The 17,877-nt window shown below is 41.1% G+C and overlaps 1 protein-coding gene across 1 annotated transcript in view; it reads left to right on the forward strand.

Moving 5' to 3' along the window:
* The first annotated feature begins 261 nt into the window (after positions 1 to 261).
* CCDC93 (CCC complex scaffolding subunit CCDC93) overlaps positions 262 to 17,877 on the forward strand; it is a 104,171-nt gene continuing 86,555 nt past the window's right edge. The window contains exons 1-6 of the mRNA XM_084643566.1: positions 262 to 410; positions 2,050 to 2,163; positions 4,407 to 4,501; positions 7,356 to 7,467; positions 14,685 to 14,783; positions 16,421 to 16,477. Coding sequence (XP_084499692.1) covers positions 369 to 410; positions 2,050 to 2,163; positions 4,407 to 4,501; positions 7,356 to 7,467; positions 14,685 to 14,783; positions 16,421 to 16,477 — 519 coding nt within the window. The 5' untranslated portion in view covers positions 262 to 368. The remainder of the gene's footprint in view (positions 411 to 2,049; positions 2,164 to 4,406; positions 4,502 to 7,355; positions 7,468 to 14,684; positions 14,784 to 16,420; positions 16,478 to 17,877) is intronic.

A 17,877-nucleotide genomic window follows, 5' to 3' on the forward strand; every position in this document is an offset into this window, starting at 1 on the left:
GGAGGTTGCCCTGGCTCTCCCTACAATGGACCCCCGGCCTGCTGCCGGCGGCGCCCCTCAGCGCCCCCGGCCAAGGGCAGACCTGGAGGCGGCTACCCGCCACCCCGGTCCACGGCACCCCGCGTTCCAAGCGGTCACATGACCCGCCTGTCACCCTGCAGCGCCCGCCCCCTGTCGCAGCGAATGGCGCGGCCCGGACGCGCTTGCGCGGGCGGGGACGAACGCGCGGGGCGGTAGCGGAGACGGGCGCGCGCGGAGCCACACCCACGCACACGCCACGCCCCCCCCCCCAGTGGCCGTTGGTGGGCGGAGGGAGCGCGGGTGACAGCGGCAGCCGCGCGGCGCAGGCAGGCTGGACAGCGGGGGCGATGGGCGCCCCCAAGGGACTCGGGTACCAGGCTCCGCAGGAGGTACGGCCCCGCCTGCCCGTCCGGGGACCCCGAGCTGCCCCTTGCGCGGACTCCTGGCCCCAGCTCCCCGGGCCGCTCCCGTGGCCTCCCTGCAGCCGGGGTGCAACGAGACCCCCGGCCCAGCCCCCCGCCGTGCGCCCGGCTTCTTACGGGTTGACGGGCGCAGGGCTCCCATCCGGCGGCCTCCCGGCCTGGGGGCCCCCTCCCGCCGCTATGGGCCGCTCACCGCCTCCTGGGGCGGCTTCTGCCTCTCCCCTACCGCGGCGGCTGCCAGGCCTAGCGGCTTCCCCGGCTGGGGTCTGACCCCGGCGTGGCCTGCCCGGCATCAGGCCCAGCCCCTGGGGCGTTCGGGGCTGGGCACCTGGGCCGTGTCTGCGGTGCGGGCTCCCTGGGGGACGGGGCTTGTCCAGGTCAGAGGAGCGAAGGCCCGAGGGTCGCGGTTGTCGCCCTGGCTGCAGCCCTGTGCTCATCTCAGCCGTGTTGTAGGCGTGAGTGTTGAGTCCCTTCCGGGGGTGAAAGCTCCCACATCGACGTAAAAGACGGGGAGACTTCCAGACTGTAAAGCGGTTGGACCCTTAGGTTTCTCCCAAACTTAAACAGCTAGAGAGCTTTGGTCTGGCAGATTGTCTTGCTTTATGAATACTGCACAGGCAGCAACTTCCCTAGCTTGCTTCCTTTCCCCTCTGCACTGACTCTCGGGGTGACAGAGACAGGATGTTTCTGGCTGCCTGAGCATAAGGCCTGGAGCCAGGAACTTGTGAATTCTGTTCCTGGCTCCGCAACTGACCCTTCTCTAAGGGTTCGGAATGTCGTGGGGATTCTCCTTTCCCCAGATTTCTTACCTGGAAAATGGGGGTAACAACACTTATTACTCAGGAGCGTTTCGTGAATTAATTAGTTAATGCTTGCATAGTGCTTTGGAAATAATAATAAAAAAGCTTCACATAAGCGCTCAATATTAATGCTGCCATTGTCCTATTCTGGGCTGTTGAAAATGGTTAAAGGAAACTGTGGAATCCCACAACAATTTATCTCTTACCATCTTCATACAAAGTTTGTGAAAACATTACATTTCAGGTGTAGTATTGTATGAGCCCTACAGAGTTGACAGAAATCTGCAGAATCAAGGGTATGTTACCTGTGCTGTGGCCTTTGGTGCCCAGATTGTTTGGGTTTACTTTAAAAACAGATGGGACAGGGAGATCAGATGAAGAGCAGGAACTGACATGGATTCAATTAGAATGCAATAGCTGAATTGTTTATTTAAAAAATGGAGAAAACACCACATTTAGAGAAGAGATGCAGATTGATTGAAATAAAAGGGCAAGAGCGACTGGGCAATAATAAATAGGTTTTCTCAAACAGGACAAAACATTTCATGTTAAAGCCACCTAGAAACACATTAAGTACTTGCCTAATGTTTTTTCCATGTGTGCAATTGTTGTAATTATTATAAAGATGTTATCAGATTGCAAATGGAAGGGAAGTGTGTGAGAGAAAACTCTGTATTAACATACATATGGTCTATATTAAGGAAAAAATTGGGAAAATTTGTTTTGAGTCCTAAAGTTAGGTGGTTGGAGGAGGTGAGTGGATACAATATTTTAAAATTAGGGTTAATTTTTTGTTTGTTTGTTAGGTTGAAACCAGAGAAGATGAAGAACAAAACATCAAATTGACTGAAATTTTGGAGTTGCTGGTGGCAGCTGGGTATTTCAGGGCAAGAATCAAAGGGTTATCACCCTTTGACAAGGTGAGACTGTAATCCAGGATTACTGATTAGACATAGTTTACTGTATTTACTAAACATGGTTTTCAAATTCAGCTTAATAGTTCCAGGTAGTAAGGAGAAGGGGAGATCAGCAGCAGATAAAGTTATTTTTATTATTTATATAGTTCCAGTAATGTAGTGAAGATATGAGTAAAACTTAATCCTTATCTCAGGGAACTAAGGCACCCAATTCTGCAGTTACTCATGAGTGGTCCTATTGATTTCAATGGAACTATTTGCATACCTAAAGCTAAGCACGTACATAACTATTTGCAGAATCAGGGCCTACAGTTCTGAAGTGGGTGTGTGGGGAATTTAGCTCCATGTATGACTCCTAACTGGAACTAGAGTTCCATGGCTAAACAAACAAGGACCTAAATTTGTTTAATATGAAAACTTGTTTGCATTGTGGCATGATCATTGTAAAAGGCTCTAGTCATACTGAAAATGAGGAGTAATGGGGAAGTTTAAAGAAGGTAAAGGAAGTTATTAGCTGTGGAGTTTCATGAACAAATAGAACAACTTACCTAGTGAAGCTGTTTTTGGACTGTCACTGGAAATATTTTGGGAAGGGTTAGGTAATTCTGTGGAAAGCCAGTTATAGGGACCTTCATCCTCAAAGACAGGAAGTAAGTCAGGCTGTACAGAGTATATGCTTAAAGAGGTACCTTTGTTGGTTTAACATTTGACTTGATAAATCCCTGAACCTTGCTTTGAGAGTGCATCCCTTGTAGTTATGGCAGAGCCTTTGAAAATGGGCTCTTTCATTTCTTTCAATAGTTTGCTTGTACATAGGATAATGGTGTTGTCCTATAAACCTTTGCTTGTTAAAACTACAAACTATTATATTTATAGAGCCATAGGCAGTCATAGCACTTTACAACCACAAATATAAGTATGCCTAAGGAAGACTATTTAAGGCCCTGATTCTGTAACTGGATCTGTGGAAATGAACACTTCAGTGGTACTCACACACATCCAGTTGTGGGACTGGCATCTTGTATCCTGATCCTGCAGTGGGATTACTTACATACATAAGTGTTTGTAGTGAAACTCTGTAGGCTGTTATGGTATAGAATATTTTATAGGACTTTTTGTTAATTGTTTAACAAACAAATATTGTTATAATAAAATACCTCCCCCTTCTACCGACTGTCACACTAGACAGTCAACTATGAGAAACAAACTAGACACTAATATACAAGGATTATTTCGTAACCATGCTGAGTGTGTACTATATTAGAGAGGCAGTGTGGTGTAGTGGAAAGGGTACTGGACTGAAAGTCAGGAAACCTGGGTTCTAGTTAGATTCTGCCACTGACCTGCTCTGAGAGCTTGGGTAAGTCACTTCACCTCTGTGCCTGTTACCTCTTCTATTCTTTGTCTGTTGTGTATTTAGGTTTTGCAAATTTGTATACGTGGTTAACTTTAAGCGAGTGAGTAGACCCTTTGAAATCAATAAAAGAAAAGGAGTATTTGTGGCACCTTAGAGACTAACAAATTTATTTGAGCATAAACTTTCGTGAGCTACAATTCACTTCATCGGATGCATTCAGTGGTGCCAGAAATACTCCTTTTCTTTTTGCGGATACAGACTAACACGGCTGCTGTTCTGAAACCTGTCATTTGAAATCAATGAGACTGCTCTGGTGTTTTGAATTGAGCATGTTCATAAATGTTTGAAGAGTTGGGGCCTAAGATAGAAACTTCTTCAGGTGAGGTGCTTTCTGTCACTGTTTATATAATGCCTACCATATGGGGGGGGGGGGTTGTGTGCTACTTCTCATGCAAATAATAAAAGAATAACAGTGGAAAAACTTGGATTAAGTAAATGAGGACATATGTTCCAATTCTTGTTTTGAGTTTTTACAGCTCATGATCTCTAAAACAGCCACTTCATCATTTTTTAAAAATCTTTATTCCATTCTTCATGGTTGACAGTGTACTTGGATTTTCATCTACTTGCATGTCAGAGAACTCAGTGTCTCAAGAAAACTAGGAAATAAAGTTTAAAAAATAATCTGAAACATCGCAAACGGTGATTCTGAATTTCTCTTCACTATATTTTGATGAGATATTAGATGGCATTTGAATCGTGCTGTATTGGAGGTGGGGAAGGAGACTAAAAATGTGAAGCCATATTGGTTGGATTTAAATAATATTTGTTTGAAAATTTCCCTTTTTGAACATAAAGTGAAAATAACCATATTTTTGTTCATGTTTAGGTAGTTGGTGGCATGACCTGGTGCATCACTACTTGCAGCTTTGACATTGATGTTGATCTGTTGTTTCAGGAAAACTCTACAATTGGTCAGAAAATGTAAGTTGATACAGTGTGAACCATGGTTTGGCATCTCATATTGTAAAAAAATTGATACAAATCACCATCCTGTTTATACATTTGAAACCTGTACAGGGGATCAGTTTTACTGAGAAATTTCCTGTTTTAGGAGACCACTTCTCAAAGACTCCCATATATTTAGTATAATTCAGTTCTCTGTCTCTTGGAGGACGATGCATGCTAATTAGTTGTGTTTGCTGAAAACAAGTTTCATTGTAAATCGCCTTTGGTCCTCTTTTGTGGTCTCAAACTCAGAATTGCAAGCATCAACCAATAAAATCTACAGCATGACATTGTGGTCTAAGCCCTTGTGAAAGGGAAGTCACTCACAAGTACCCCAAACTGTGGAGGAAGGGAGGATGGAGCCCAAAGTGGCTTCGTTCTGCTGTTGCCACCTTGTATCAGACAGCATCTGATTGCCAGCCAGCCAGTCCTTGCATTGTAGAAGGTTGTAAAATTAGTCAATGGCAGCTCTCCTTAGAAGGGTAATGTGACATTTTTAAAGTTCAGTATGTTTCTTGATAAACCTGGGACATTGTAGGTCACAATTAAAATTTGCAGGAAGTAACTAAGGAAGGACAGTGCCAGGCAAGTTGCATTAAAAGCCCATTTTTCCACTTCAGATAAGTGGAATATAGTTTCAGCTACTATGTCTGCCTTTGTGTTCCCCTGTTGATTTTAAGTGATGTTTACAATCATGTTACTTTTAAAAAACATGTTATTTTTCTCCCCTGTTGCTTTGAGAGACATCCACGTCACCAGGGGAAATGAGCTATACATAAAGTACTCTTAAATACACAAAAGAAACAGAAAATAGAGATGAATATATTTTTCTTCTTGTCTCTTATAAAAATCTTAGGTATTCGTTTTAACTCTAGCAGGACAAAAAAATTCATTTGTCTTTAAAAGAAAAAGTCATCCTTGATACTGTTGTAATGAAAACATTTTAGTTGATTTTAAAAAAAAAAAAAAAAAATTAATTCAGAGAAGTTTGAATTTAAACATTCCCCTGGAGTATTAGGAACTCAAAAAATAAAGCACTGTGCTAGTCTACAGGAATCAAAGTGAAACTTTATAGTCTGTTTTTGTTCTAGCTGAAGAAAATGCAAAAAGTAAACAGTGAGAAAATAGCAGAAATTGTTATAACAGAGTACTATTTGGATGTTTAATAATCTAAGGTGTTAGTAGTATAAATAAGGATATTTGTTTTTTAAAATATATTGTTCATTTTTTTAAACTGTTAGTGTGTCTCAACATTTCCATGCAGCTCTCAGAGTGATGATAATAGGGGTTAATTAGCAAGTATTCTGTTGATGATGTCCAGTGCATATTTTGCCAGCTCTTATTAGGCAATGTTCTAATAATAAAAATCTTGGGTCAGCTATTATAAATGTTATCGAAATAAGTACGGAAGCATAAATTAATATCAGTTATATTTGTTACATGATTTCTTATCACTCTGTTGGACAAAAATACTTTAAATGGATTGCATGTACTCTTGGCTTATACATAGAAAGAACACTATTGCATCTCATTAATACATTGACAGTGGAAATTACATCACATGGTGAGCCATCTATAAGAGGAATTACAAAATTCTCATTCAACTATTTCTCTTCTAATCAACATTGGCTCTTCAGGCACTATCCCCAATTTCTGGATCTTTTCTCTTCTCCATCCCACTCTCTCCTATCCCTCTGGGCAATTTTCCTTCAAAACATCAGCAGCTCTTTAGGATGACAGTCTCTGCCACTGATGTCAGTGTCTGGACACTCATTTTTTTTTTTCCTTTGGGGGACAATATATCACATCAGTGACTCTTAAGTTGTTGTCTGTAAAGATTGACTTCCTGAGCATGAGCACCAATTCATTGTATGTCACCTTAATTCTTTTAGGTCAGGAAAGTACGCTTTATTCTGAAATCCGTGACAAAACTCCTGTTAATTCAGTGGGTGCAAGTTTGAACCCCAATAGAGTTATCCCCCTGTTAAACTACCTTTCACTTTAACAGCACTTTTATGCGCTTCAGAAGGACATAGTTTCTCAGCAAACTGGATTATATATACTCCAGCTGATTAGACTTTGTACATGTAAGCAGCATTCTTGGTAGATATTTCACTTTCACAGGTTTCAGAGTAACAGCCGTGTTAGTCTGTATTCACAAAAAGAAAAGGAGTACTTGTGGCACCTTAGAGACTAACCAATTTATTAGAGCATAAGCTTTCGTGAGCTACACGAAAGCTTACGCTCTAATAAATTGGTTAGTCTCTAAGGTGCCACAAGTACTCCTTTTCACTTTCACAATATTCTAGCTAGTTCACTTTTTTGTAGGAGAGGGCTCTTAATTAGTAACAACAGCAGAGATCCACTCAGACAGTTTTAAGTTCCAGATTTTTCATCCTGAAGTTGAACTTTGTTTGATAAAATATATAATTATGTTTTAAAGTTACTCTCTAGCTTTGAGCAGTTAAATGTATGTGCATCATAATGGAAACATATGTATAAAATAGATATCCCTCACGATCATGCGTGCACTGAATCTGATCAGCCTAAGATATTATAAAATTGATGTTGAGTAATGGAAATTAAGAAACAAGCAATTGTCTTATTAATTTAAAAAAATACAACTTCACAGCTGTGCTCATAAAAAAAAAAAAAAAGTGTTGTTATCCAGTTTCAGCCAATAGAGGGCACATTCAAACTACTACGTAATTTGGAAATTAGTATCCTAGGACCAACATGGCTACAACAACATTGCATATTTTGGAAATGTCATTCTTTAAAATTTAAACAATTTAATTGTATACACTTTGATATTTTTCTTTTAAAATAGTGCCTTAACAGAGAAAATTGTGTCTGTCTTGCCAAAAATGAAGTGCCCCCATCGTTTGGAGCCACATCAGATCCAGGGACTGGATTTCATTCACATATTCCCTGTTGTACAGGTAATAGCTTTGCTGTGCATCACATTTATGTATGTATGTGTGTATGTATTTATTTATTTAACAAAGCAAAAGCCTTAAAACTTACATAGGAATATTAATACCTGTGTGACTGCTGAACTTTATACCTTCTGCAAGTTTGTTCTGCTTTGGAATGAAATATAAGGTTAAAAACTTTTTTTTTAAGGGTAAATATTTTAAAAGACCTGGATGTCTTTATATAAAATGGAATTGTAAAGCACTCTCTGACCAACATGAAGAATAAAATTGTCTGGATTACCTACATCATTGAGCTGGATTCTGCATGCAATAGAGTCTGCCAGTTGGAAGAAATATTGCTTTAGGATCTGCTAGTGTGTTTTTTTGTTTGTTTGTTTTTTTTGAGCCCATGTAGGGTCCTGGTGAAGTCAAATATTCCTTGCAAAGTGTAATAAATATATGGAATAAATTATGAGGAAAGTGGCTTAAAACAGAGGGTATAAATGAGATTAAAAGACACTCGGGGTTTTTTTGTTTTGTTTTTTGTTTTTGTTTTTTTTAAAGTGGTGGGGATCAGAGGGGTGTAAAGAGAAAAAAGAAAGGAAAGAATTAAAAATGGGGGGCGGGAAGGGTCAGCCTGCTTCTGCTCAGAAATTCTTTAAAGATGAACAGCAAAGGGAAAATAAGAAACTCGCATCAGCAACAGTGATGCCTCCCTTCATCAGCAGAGGAATTCAGATAATGCAACAGGCTTTTAGTGGAATAATTTAGCGCAAAGGGTTTAGTCCAACGCCCACTGTACTACGTGGAAAGGCTACTGTGGACTTTGATGGGCATTGGGTCAGGTCCTAACTGTTATTGATGTTGGGGAGTATGGGAATTCAGGACCTGTTGTGATTTTTGCCTCTGGTTTTCCCAGACTCCAGTCTCACCGCACAAGATTTTATTTCCACCACCAACCACTTTAAAACAATATTTGCACAGACAATTGGCTAAGCTTGTCTCCATGAGAAAACAAAAACTGTCCTCCTAAAGTGAACAGAGCAACAAACTTTTTTTTTTTAAGTGCTATAAATGTATGTACAATAGCTCTGTATTTTAACTTTGATACCTGCATTTCCAAAATGCTGAGCTGGGATGTAACCACTGGAAGGAATGAGTTCACAATGGAAAAACTAACCATTCCTAAGCAGTGGGAAAGTCACCACTTATATTTCCTTGAGAAGACAGTATATTTCAGAATTATGTGACTACCAGGTTGTGTTCCTGATCAGTGTTTGGCCAAGTTTAAGAAAGCTTTCTTATAAGAAAATGGTTTATTTTTGTTTTGTGTTTTTTAACATCACTTGCTGATTTTCAAGCTGGTGCATTGTCCGAAGGGTCCTTTATGGACTTCTTGCTGCTCTGAACATCTATGTCTGTCAATCACACACGGCCAGGATGCTGTACCCTTTTATCTCACATGGGGATCTAGCTGTGCTGGTTTGTGACTTTATCATCAGCGGGCTACTGATGAGGTCACATGACAACTACAGTTTTGGCGTGGCCTTCCACTTTGGTTAGACAAACTGTGAAGAGCACATGACATAGGCACTGTACATGTGATGGTGACTCCCTACCCAATTCTCCCAATCAAATTCAAGATCCTGATTCTTATCTGTGAACCCCTGAATGGGCCAGTCCCTAGCTATTTCAGAGGCATGATTTGAGGACTTCAATAGCTCAGACGTAGGTTAGGGGTTTGTTACAGGAGTGGGTGGGTGAGATTCTGTGGCCGGTGTTGTGCAAGAGGTCAGACTAGATCAGAGATGGGAAAACTACGGCCCGCAGGACCATCCTGCCCGGCCCCTGAGCTCTTGGCCCAGGAGGCTAGCCCCCGGCCCCTCCCCTGCTGTTCCCCCTCCTCCACAGCCTCCGCTCACTGCTCTGCTGGCCCAATGCTCTGGGCGGTGGGGCTGTGAGCTTCTGGGGCAGTGCAGCTGCAGAGCCCGGCCTGATGAGGTGCTCTGTGCTGCGTGGCTCGGTTGCTTGTCCTGGTGCAGCCGCGGCGCCAGCCACCGGTGCTCCAGGCAGCGCGGTAAGGAGGCAGGGAGCAGGAGGGTTGGATAGAGGGCAGGGGAGTTCGGGGTGGTGGTCAGGGGGCGGGGGTGTGGTTAGGGGGTGGGGAAGTCAGGGGGCAGGGAACAGGGTGGTTGAATGGGGGCAGGAGTTCTGGGGGGCAGTCAGGAAGGAAGGGGGGGTTGGATGGGGTGGCGGGGGGCAGTTAGGGGTGGGGGGGCCTGGAGGCAGTCAGGGGACAGAGTGGGGGGTGGATGGGGCAGGAGTCCCTGGGGGGCCATCAGGGAACAGGGGGGTTGGATGGGGCAGGGGTCCTGGGAGGGCTGTCAGAGGGCGAGAAGTGGGGGGGGAGTCGGATGGGGGTGGGGGCTGGGCCATGCCTGGCTGTTTGCGGAGGCACAGCCTCCCCTAACAGGCCCTCCATACAGTTTCAGAAACCTGATGCGGCTCAGGCCAAAAAGTTTTCCTGCCCCTGGACTAGATGATCATAAGGGTCCCTTCTGACCTTAAAGTCTGAGTCTTCACCACCTTACTGTGTTGTGACAACTATGATAGATGGGGATATAACATGTTACAGTCTCAAGGGCTCATTGGCAGGGAATTCTGTAGCTAAAGTCCTACCAATGGAGATCAGAATGAGTCTGAGTCTCTCCGTTGTTTAGGGTTCAGTGTTTTTCTTGAAGTCTCCCGTTGAAAGGGATTGAAGCAAGAGCCTGACAAGCAGAAATGATGCGTTCTTTGGAATAAGCGCATCTATGTGTGCTTAGATGTTGCTGTGATGAGTGCATTAGAAATGCATTGATAAGGAAAAATAGATCTTGTTCTGGAAGGAGTGATTAGGATTGAAATATTTCAACTCCCCCACCAGTACTTGGCCAAATTTGTACCAACACCCCACTCATAGACCCATGGTTGTAGTATCACACCCAATACTGTTGTCCATACAGTTTTGCATTCCTTTGTTAACCCTCTTCTTTCAGTTGTTTGACAACACGATTGCGTCACCTTAAACTTGATCTGTTGTTCAGGCTGTCAGCTGAGCCCAATGTTAAAATCTATTTCACTGATTTGTGTGCGTATTTAAATGTCAAAAATAGATTTTGTTGGTTCTGTGTTTCACTGGCATGTTGTCCTTAGTGAGCAGCTGTTGGGGTGAGGGTACATATTTTCAGCTGAGCCCTGGAAAATGGAAGATTTATGGTGGAAAACCTAAGCCCAAACTGTGGCAGCATCCACATGGTGCAGAGGTGGTTGATGAGCCTGTAGTTATCAGTTCTGGCAATTGGAGATTTGGGGTTACGTCCCTGACCGTCTTGGCTAATAGCCATTAATGAATCTATCCTCAATGAATTTATCTAATTCTTTTTGACCCCAGTTATACTTTTGGCCTTCACAACATCCCCTGGCAACAAGTTCCATGGGTTGAATGTGCGTTGTATGAAGAAGTACTTCCTTCTGTTATAAACCTGCTATCTGTTAATTTCATTGGGTGTTCGTGTGTTATATAAAGGGGTAAATAACACTTCCCTATTCACTTTCTCCTCACCGTTCATGATTTTGTAGGCCTCTATCGTATACTCCCTTAGTTATCTCTTTTATAAACTGAACAGACCCTGTCTTTTTAATCTCTCCTAATATGGAAGCTGTTCCATACCCCTAATCATTTTTGTTGCCCTGTACTTTTTCCAATTCCAATATATATTTTTTTAAGATGGCTGACCAGAATTGCACGCAGTATTCAAGGTATGAATGTACCGTGGATTTATACAGTGGCATTCTGATATTTTCTGTCTTATCTATCACTTTTCTAATGGTTCCTAAGATCTCTTTCTTGAATGGTAATAGCTAAAATAGACCTCATCGTTTTGTATGTATAGTTGGGATTATTTTTTCCAATGTGCATTATTTGCACCCATCTGCCATTTTGTTGCCCAGTCATCCAGTTTTGTCAGATTCCTTTGCAACTCTTTGCAGTCAGCTTTGGACTTAACTAGCTAGAGAATTTTGTATCATCTGCAAACTTTCCCACCTCACTGTTTATCCCCTTTTCCAGATCATTTATGAATATGTTGAACAGCACAGGTCCCAGTACAGATCCTTGGAGGACTCCGCTATTTACCTCTCTCCATTGAGAGAAGTGACCATTTATTCCTGCCCTTTGTTTCCTATCTTTTAGCCAGTTTCTGATCCATGAGAGGATGTTCCTTCTTATCCAGTGACTTCTTACTGCTGTTCTGACTTTTCCCCCAACATATCTTGTCTGATACGTCTGTTCTTTCTATAGTTCCAATCAATTTGCCTGGTAGTGAAATCACACTTACTAGCCTCTAATTGCCAGGTATGCCTCTAGGGCCTTCTTAAAAATCAGCATTACATTAGCTACCCTCCAGACATCTGGTACAGAGGCTAATTTAAGCAATAGATTACATACCACAGTTATCAGAGTTAACAGCCGTGTTAGTCTGTATTCACAAAAAGAAAAGGAGTACTTGTGGCACCTTAGAGACTAACCAATTTATTTGAGCATAAGCTTTTGTGAGCTACAGCTCACTTCATCGGATGCATGCTGTGGAAAGTGTAGAGGATCTTTTATACACACACAGCATGAAAAAATACCTCCCCCCACCCCACTCTCCTGCTGGCAATAGCTTATCTAAAGTGATCACTCTCCTTACAATGTGTATGATAATCAAGTTGGGCCATTTCCAGCACAAATCCAGGTTTTCTTCTACACTTTCCACAGTATGCATCCGATGAAGTGAGCTGTAGCTCACGAAAGCTTATGCTCAAATAAATTGGGTAGTCTCTAAGGTGCCACAAGTACTCCTTTTTTTAATACCACAGTTAATTTACATATGTTTGGGTAATACATCTGTTTGTGAGAGCCAGTTCAGTCTTTTAGTACAATTTCATTCCTTAATGATGGAATTACTGTTGCACCATCAACACAAGCAAGAGAGTAGTGTTTCATTCCATCTTTGGTCTAATCATAAAGCACTATGAGACTTTGGTCAACACAGCATAGAACTTCCTGTAGGATCAGAGCCTTATATACTAAGGAATAACCAATGTTACTCATGTCACTGAATGCGCTACTGGAAGGTACTTGGACACCAAGGTGAAGAGGTTGGTATAAGAACCTATAGAGAATGTTATTTTTTTGGACACATGGCTTAGATGACCAAGAAATAGGCCGAGCAGGGTAATTCATTATTATTTTCATAGTATTAGATTCTTAAATCTCATTGAATATTATATGAAAGGTGGGTTAGTGTACAAAGATGTCCTTATGATGTTCCATCAAGTATTGGCATCATTTCTAAATCTAAGACACTGTGTAGATGTCATGCTATCTGGACTGGCTCACGACCATGGCTGCCTCAGGATAGACTGTCAAAAGCAGGATAGATGCCCCAAATTGGTAGTGTGTTCTATAATTATATTTCACCAATCCAGTAACAAATGTGAACTCCTGAAGTATAATCCTCTTATAATGGAGTCGCAGACAGTCCCTTTAGACACTGCAGTCTATCTTGCCACCCAGGCAAGCTGTATTATGTGATAAATGGTCACTTAAACCAAAAATCACAAATATTCCAGGTTACACCCAGTCCCAAGATCTCACACCAAAGACAATGCTGGTAGCCAATTCTATAGTAAACTAACTAAGTGTATTAGGTAGGAAAAAAAAATGAGTTATTGAGAGGTTAAAGCAGGTAAAATATATGTACAGGTAAGTCAGTCTGTAATTCCAAAGACATAGTAATCTGCCAGTTTCCCAAAAGTCTAGTTATAATCCCTGCATTCTAGGCATTTGGGGGGAAGAATATAGAGAATGTGTTTCAGGAACTGTTTTGTATAAAAAGCTAAAACATTCTAGTCACTAGCTTGATGTTTTGTGGTTAAACTGTCCCACATAGGTTTCTTAGGTTTTATTTTATATTTTGCTTTTTGGACTGAGATTGAGTGAAATCTAAATATTTGAATTAAAAAATAAATCAATCCAGCCAAAATTCCAATGAATGTTTCTAGTAATTGTGTTGACTTCCTTGGCTCGTTCTAAATCAACTTTGACAATTGGCTTTTCATCTCGGGTGGGAGAGGCAATGGGATTTTGAACTCAGCATTTTTTCAGTAATTATCACTGATTTGGAAAATCCATGAGAATAAATGTACAGTGAGAATTTAAAAAGTTCTTAGTGAAATCGCAGACATGAATATATGGGACAAACCATATGTGACTATATCTAGTTCTGCAATGCATTATTATACAAACAGTGTTGCTCAAAAATGTGCTAGGTGTCTCAGAAAACCTAGAAAGACGGTCATTGCCTAAAGGAATTTACAAACTAAGGCTCTGGTTCTGCATTGTGATTTACTCTGGGGGACTGCTGCACCTACACAGAGACCTGTTAAAGTCAATGACGCATGTGGTTCATAGTGTAGGATCAGGGCAGTCACTCTGTCCCCACTCGTTCAGTCATGCTTGTCTGTATGAAGTCCACGTGACTGCTGTTAGCAAATGTCTCCAATAGCCAGAAATGGGACACTGGATGGCGAAGACTCTGTGTTACTACAGAGAATTCTTTCCCAGGTGAGTCTTGTCCACATGCTCAGGGTTTATCTGATCACCATATTTGGGGTTGGGAAGGAATTTTCTCCCAGATCAGGTTTGCAGAGACGGGAGGGTGGGAGCGTTCCGCCTTCCTCTGTAGTGTGGGGCTCAGGTCACTTGCTGGTTTGAGCTAGAGTAAATGGTCAATTTTCTGTAGCTTTAAGTCTTTTAAATCAAGATTTGAGGACTTCAGTGACTCAGAGGTTATGGGCCTATTACAGGAGTGGGTGACTCAGGTTCTGTGGTCTGCGATATGCAGGAGGTCAGACTAGATGATCATGATGGTCCCTTCTAGCCTTAAAGTCTGTGGGGTGTGGGAAGGCCTGGGTTACAGACACAGTATGTATGTTGCTTAGTTTATCACCTCTCTTGTTGGTTCTGTTGAATTTTTAATATGTAAAAAATAGGGAAGATGAAGATAATAAAATGGCTAATGTTATTGAGCTATTTATGGAGTAAATCATTGAGTTGTCACATGTCCACAAAAACTGAGTTTTGAAATATTTGTTTCACAAACAAAAATACTTAGAAATAAGTTGTTGAATAATAGTATCAATTTTTTCTTTAGTGGCTGGTGAAACGTGCAATAGAAACTAGAGAAGAAATGGGAGACTATATTCGCTCCTATTCCATATCCCAGTTTCAGAAAACTCGTAGTTTACCAGAGGTAAGACCTAGCTAAAGCTTTTTGTTTTCTCTTAAAATATGTCTGTACATACATGGAGCTTTCTCCTCAGCTGCTGTAAATCTTTGTACCTGCATTGAAGTTGATAAAACTGTGCTGATTTACCTTAGCTAAGGATCTGGCCATGATTTTTAGTCTATAACTGGATGGGTCTAACTATGAGGATTACTGTTAGAAAAGCAAGTAAACACCAGAATCTAAATTGAAGGTCCATCTGCGTATATCAGGAGGAGATGAATCCTTGTTGGCCCCAAATGGTTCATAAGTATGATTTTATCAGCCTTCGCCTAGAGCCACCTCTATCTCTGTTTCAACCCGGAAAGTGACAATATCAAATTGTTATGGTTGCAACAGCTCTGGGCAAAATATCTCTGATAATTCTGGTCATATTAGCCTGGAGGTTGAGATATGTAATATGTCCTTTTCTGAACAAATCCATTGAGACTAGTTCTCTGTAGGTACATAAGCTATCTTCACAAAGGCTCATAGAAATGAAATACTAAGGCGTTTACCGTTGTGTAGCAGACTATTTTTGCTTAAACTGTGGAGCAGAATTCTAGTGTGATGGGCTGATTTGCTGTGCAATCCCTTTTTATTTCTCTGAGGTTGTGAAACTACATCTCTGAATATGTAACTGAAAACTTTATACCCTCTTGCCCATGTTCCCCTACTTTTCAGCGGAACTTGTTATGCAATTATAGTATTCAATTGCATTGTCTTTGAAGAAGTATGAGTTTACAAACATCAAGATACATCTTTCACCTGCTCATTTTAATTGGTTGTCTGAGGTTAGTGTTTTGTTGTCTTTCCATAGACCATTTGTGCTAGGAATATTATGGACATCTAGAGTTAGACCTCCTTTTCCATTCTGGGGAGATGCAGTTGCTATATCAGGTTTGGTTTGGTTAACCAGTGAGACTGCTGATGCAGACTTGCATATGTCTGAAATTTTCAGAGGCCACTAAGGGAGTTAGGTGCACAAATCCCATTGATGTTCATTCAGAGTTGGACTCCTGAACCCCATAGCTTCTTTGATAATGCTGGATGAGTGGTAACAAAAGAGAGATTAAAAATCTCAAATGTCTAAACTACAATGATAGATTCACTTCCTTAAATAGCTGTGTTTTGAATACAGAATTGTGAGAGGAAGGATGGTCCAATGGCTAGGATGATAGGCTGCAACTGGGGATACCTGGTTTCAATTCCCTGCTCTGTTACAGATACAGACTTCCGATGTGACATTAGGCAAGTCACTGAGCCTCTCTCTGCCTCAGTATCCTCATTAAAATGGAAATAATAAAGCTGACAACCCTCCTTCCCAAACTGAAATCTAAATATTTATTGAAACACTTATTTTCCTCTGCAATAAGTCCATGTTAATTTGCACTGCAATTTCACCAAGGGTCCCCAGTCTTGGGTAGGACCCCATTGTACCAAGTGCTATACACACGCAGAGCAAACAGACTGTTGATGCAATTGTAGAGTTAAGTGTACTTAACTGAATAATTGAGCAGCTCATTTAGGAACCAGTTTACAAGTCTGCTTGCTAAATGCATTAGTGTTGTTGAAGCTTAAGCTCAATTTTTTTGGTTTTTAATTGTCAATTAATTGTCTTGCAGGATGACGAGTTTATGCAACGGAAAGAGAAGGCTATGAAAACAGTTACCAATATCTTTGTAAGTATAATATATTGAGCTTTTATGATCAAGCTTCAGGACCTTTTTGTGAATAATGAAATGTGATATTTAATTCTAATTAATGCAACTGCTATTGGGTTTTCTCATGAGGAGGTCCCAATTAGGTGCTGCATGTCAGATCTCGTTCTCAGAAAGGGTCATAGATGCCAACATTTCACATTAGAAATCTTTAGGTGTATAATCCACCACCGGCATATCAGTTGCTGCTGCAGGGAGTCTCTCTTTCCATGCCATCAGACAAAAATCACAAAATGGCACATACACCATTAAAACTCTAGGAAACGAAAACATTCATTTGAAACTGTCAGAAACAGGAATAATTTACCCTTAACATGAACTAAAATGGAAACAAACCCGAAATTAAATGTATTAAAACGAATTTAAATCTCAAAACTTGTTTACAATGTAACTACTTGCTATAACTAACAACCAAAATATGAGCACTACCTGCAAGTTATGCCTACTAGGCAATATTTTTTCATTGGTGCATTCAAGCTCTTGAGAGCCAATAGTCTTTTCTTTTTCTCCCTCTTTAAACATATAGCTTCTAACCCTTCAGATGTCAAAACTGAAAAGGAAGCTGCTGTTATCAGAAACCATGTTAGTGCAAATAATGTTACGAATCAGATAATGCCACCAGGGATTAGTATATCATGTGTACTTTAATTTGTCATTCTGTCTTACCTGAATTAAAATGTCTAGATAGCAGGTAGGCATCTCTGTGCTCTTGTTTGCTGAACAATTTGTGCTCTAATCTGACGATCCATTTACTTTCAAAATCAGCAATTTGCTTCACTTGTCCTTGATGCTCTCTCTAAATTCATAGGCCAAATTTTTGAAAAATGACTAGTGATTTTGGTGACCTCATTTTTGGGGTATTCAAATAAACCCTGCAGAGAGGCCTGATCTTCAGAAAATGGTAAGTACCTGCCCTCTGGGGAGGAAAAAAAAATAAAAAAAATTCCCCATTAAGGTAGGTGGAGCTGGGTACCCAGAAATGGATGACCCCCAAAATGACAGTCAGCTTTGAAATTCTTGTCTGTAAATTTTAAGGCCACTATGATGATCTAGTTGGTTGCCTGAATAAAACAGACCAAAGCACTTCACACAGTAATTCCTGCTGCATTGATGGGAATTATTCTTCCCTGCTACATAAATCAACATTTCTGAGGCAAATAAGAAGTGGTTAAACTAGAGCATATATTTTAGGAAGGGATCCAATCTAGATTAAAAATCTCGAAATGGTGGTCAATGTATCACTTCCCTTGACAGTCTGTTCCATGGTTAATTACCCTCCCTGTTAAAAATGTTAATTACATTCTGTCTAAATTGACCCCTCATCTTTCTTTGAACTACTGGCTGTTATTATGGTGACCCTT

The sequence above is a fragment of the Lepidochelys olivacea genome (genome assembly GCF_965140295.1).
Source record: "Lepidochelys olivacea isolate rLepOli2 genome assembly, chromosome: 11".
NCBI classification, from domain to species: Eukaryota; Metazoa; Chordata; order Testudines; family Cheloniidae; genus Lepidochelys; species Lepidochelys olivacea.